Source organism: Oncorhynchus gorbuscha, linkage group LG08 (genome assembly GCF_021184085.1).
Source record: "Oncorhynchus gorbuscha isolate QuinsamMale2020 ecotype Even-year linkage group LG08, OgorEven_v1.0, whole genome shotgun sequence".
Classification (NCBI taxonomy): domain Eukaryota; kingdom Metazoa; phylum Chordata; class Actinopteri; order Salmoniformes; family Salmonidae; genus Oncorhynchus; species Oncorhynchus gorbuscha.
The window spans coordinates 4,317,195-4,320,553 of record NC_060180.1 but is presented as its reverse complement, the minus strand read 5'-3'; the positions used below and the strand labels follow the sequence as shown (position 1 = coordinate 4,320,553).

The window sequence follows — 3,359 nt, the reverse complement described above, 5'->3', positions numbered from 1 at the left end:
ATGAGCACCGATATGTTTTATCTATAATTTCTCTTCATATGACAAGGATTAAAAACGATGCCAGTATATTGTCCACATGATTCATGATGATGACTGCTAGTGTAACAGTATAGACTTTACGTCCGTCCCCTCGCCCCGACCTGGGCGCGAACCAGGGACGCTCTGCACACATCAACAGTCACCCTCGAAGCATCGTTACCCATCGCTCCACAAAAGCCACGGCCCTTGCAGAGCAAGGGGAACCACTACTTCAAGGTCTAAGAGCAAGAGACGTCACCGATTGAAACGCCACTAGCGCGCACCACCGCTAACTAGCTAGCCATTTCACATCGGCTACACTAGCTAAGATTTTGAAAGTATGATGTCCAATCAAAGCTACTGTAGATATAATGTGATTATTTTGTCATTTTATCTGTGGACAGTGACCTTGAGCCTTCTTGGATGGGCACTTCTAATGTAACTCTATGGCAGCAACCAAGGGTCTAGAATTGTCTAGCCCTACCCTTAGACTTGGTGGTGACGTAGTGTCCCCATGCGTGACAGAACACTGAGCCAATCACCATTTTTTTCTGCTGGCTTGCCCCACCGCCACAGAAAGCACTGAGCTAAGCTGAAACACCTGCATTTTGGAGCTTCCTTACTCAAGAAAGCAAAAAAGAGAATGTTTGTATGCGGCTTTATTAACTCAGTGATATATATTTGTTTTTTGACATTGTTTGAAAACTTTTTTTTTTTTTTTTTCCCCCCTTTATTTAACCAGGTAGGCTAGTTGAGAACACCTTTATTTAACCTGGTAGGCTCGTTGAGAACACCTTTATTTAACCTGGTAGGCTCGTTGAGAACAAGTTCAAAAGCATAGCAGTGTGAACAGACAACAACACAGAGTTACACATGGAGTAAACAATTATCAAGTCAATAACACAGTAGAAAAAACTGATATGTGACACCTATTAATGCTAAATATGTGTTGCCTGCCTTGAATGACGGGTCGACACTGGCCCTGTCACAACTAGCTGATTATCAGCATCCCTCCGCCTCCTCTGCCAGTGTCACCGCTGGTTACCTTGGAAGCAGGAGAAACTACCCCAGTCTGCGCTCCGCTAAATTACAGGCACAGCTCACAGCCACTGTCGGAATGTTTTACAAATTCTAGCGTTCCAATGAGAGTATGGTGGAATAGCATCACTTTACGAGTTGGGAGAAGAGCTTCGATTTTTTGATAGTGTCTGTAGCATGATATTTCTCACCTGGAATCGCGCAAAACCGAGATAACGAAAATGTCACAACAACGGGTCGTCCAACTGTCGACCGCCTCGCTCGCGCTGGTCTTCGGCAAGGACGAGGAGAGCTCGAGAGCCACCGGTGGAGAGAAATACAAGGCTGCAAGCGGCCAGGAGATTTTTGCCGATTTTAAAGCGCAAAATCTGCGCAGTTTTTGGAATAAAAGGCTTGTGAAAGCTATAGCTGAAGTTTATTTCCAAGGATGGATGGAGAATTTAGTCCTGTTCGTCCATGGGAACGCCAACAACCTCGAGGTGCTGAGGGAAGCTTGGATGCGTCGAGCGCTGAGGTCACCCAAAGGGTTTGTCATCAAAGCAGTCGGTATGTACAAGAATGATTATTCTAACGTCACTATTTATAGTTGTTTTAACGTGTTTATTTTTATTGACATGTCTGAGAAAACATGCTGCCCGTGCAATAATAAATGATGGAATGCTCATTGCCATCTTGGCACACAATAAATTAGGATTTTATTTAATGAGAAAATGATCAAACCCCATAATGGGTTTACGTATTGTTAAGTATGGACTTGAGTCCCCATACACCAGAATTTCTAGGGACTCTTTGGGAAATGCTTTGTTTACACAGCACTTAGCAGCCTCGAGAGAGAAAATGTGTAAGATAATGAAAGTAAAAGCCTGAGAAAATGTCAATGAAATGTGATCTGATCCTGTTTTCGGGTCAGCCTTTTTTTGTTGCGATGTTCCTGAATAATTTATACTTTAAAAAAATCTTATTGCACTGGACACGTGAAGAGCAACATGTGGTGATTGGTGTAGAAGTTAAAGCTTTCAAATGCAGGCCTTGGTAAACTATCTATTGGCTTTGTCACAAAGCTTCAGAGGCGATCTCCAATAAAGATCGGCTTGCTCAAACATTTGCCTGGCGGTCTTACACATATTTTTGACTGACCAGTCAGTGTTGTCTTTCATGTTGACACGTTCTGTCTGTTTACAAACCTCTGTACAACCACAATTAGACCTCGCTTTATAGGCATGGGAAACACATGTTTACATTGCCAAAACAAGGGAAATAGATCATAAAAAAAGTTAAATAAAAATGCAGAAATTAACAGTAAACATTACACTCACAAAAGTTTCAAAAGAATAGAGACATTTCCAATGTCATATTATGGCTATATACAGTGTTGTAATAATAAGTACAAAAGAGAAAATAAATAAACAAATATGGGTTGTATTTACAATGGTGTTTGTGCTTCACTGGTTGCCCTTTTCTTGTGGCAACAGGTCACAAATCTTGCTTCTGTGATGGCACATTGTGGTATTTCACCCAGTAGATATGGGAGTTTATCCAAATTGGATTTGTTTTTGAATTCTTTGTGAGACTGTGTAATCTGAGGGAAATATGTGTCTCTAATATGGTCATACATTTGTCAGGAGATCAGGAAGTGCAGCTCAGTCTCCACCTCATTTTGTGGACAGTGTGCACATTGGTGTAAAAACTAACTAGGAAGCCAAATTAAATGAACAACAGGTGTTGAAATCTAATTTTGTACTTATTTGCAATTTGTCAATATTCAAAAAGCCCTTATGAGTTTCAGAAAGCTATCATTTGATCCTTTTCGGGCAGCTATATTGTGCAACATCCATACCGTATCTATGACAACATGATCTCATGGCTTGTACAATGTCAATGAAGACTGGTTCTAGTAGGTGTAAATGACAGCTCTGTGTGGATTTTACACCTAATTATGGTAAGCTCAAGACGATACTAGAGAGAGAAAAAGAGAGAGAGAATCTCAATTCAGCCCTTGAATTGAATTGAGAGATTTGAAACAAGGTTTATGCAGCATGCAGGTCCAAAACACACACCCACAAACAAAGTATAGTCACTTTCAATACAGCCTGCTTTGTTGGCCTTGGACACATGGTCAGGTGGCTGGTCACAGGTCAGCTGTGTGTGCTTCAGAAATGTTCCCCATTTCCATCTGTATGTCAAAGTGCACTGTGTGGAGAGAGGTAGAGGACAGGAATTAGAGGAAAAGGGAGAGAAAACCATACAAGGGGAGATGGAGGGAGAGGTAGAAAGGGAAGAAGGGAGGGGAAGGGAAGGAGGGA

The 3,359-nt window shown here is 41.7% G+C and overlaps 1 protein-coding gene across 1 annotated transcript in view; it reads left to right on the top strand.

The window, feature by feature from the left end:
• Positions 1-1,069: 1,069 nt before the first annotated feature.
• The window catches only part of LOC124041108 (storkhead-box protein 1-like), a 51,768-nt gene continuing 49,478 nt past the window's right edge, over positions 1,070-3,359 (top strand). The window contains 1 exon segment of the mRNA XM_046358283.1: positions 1,070-1,602. Within this exon segment, the coding sequence (XP_046214239.1) occupies positions 1,278-1,602 (325 nt within the window). The 5' untranslated portion in view covers positions 1,070-1,277.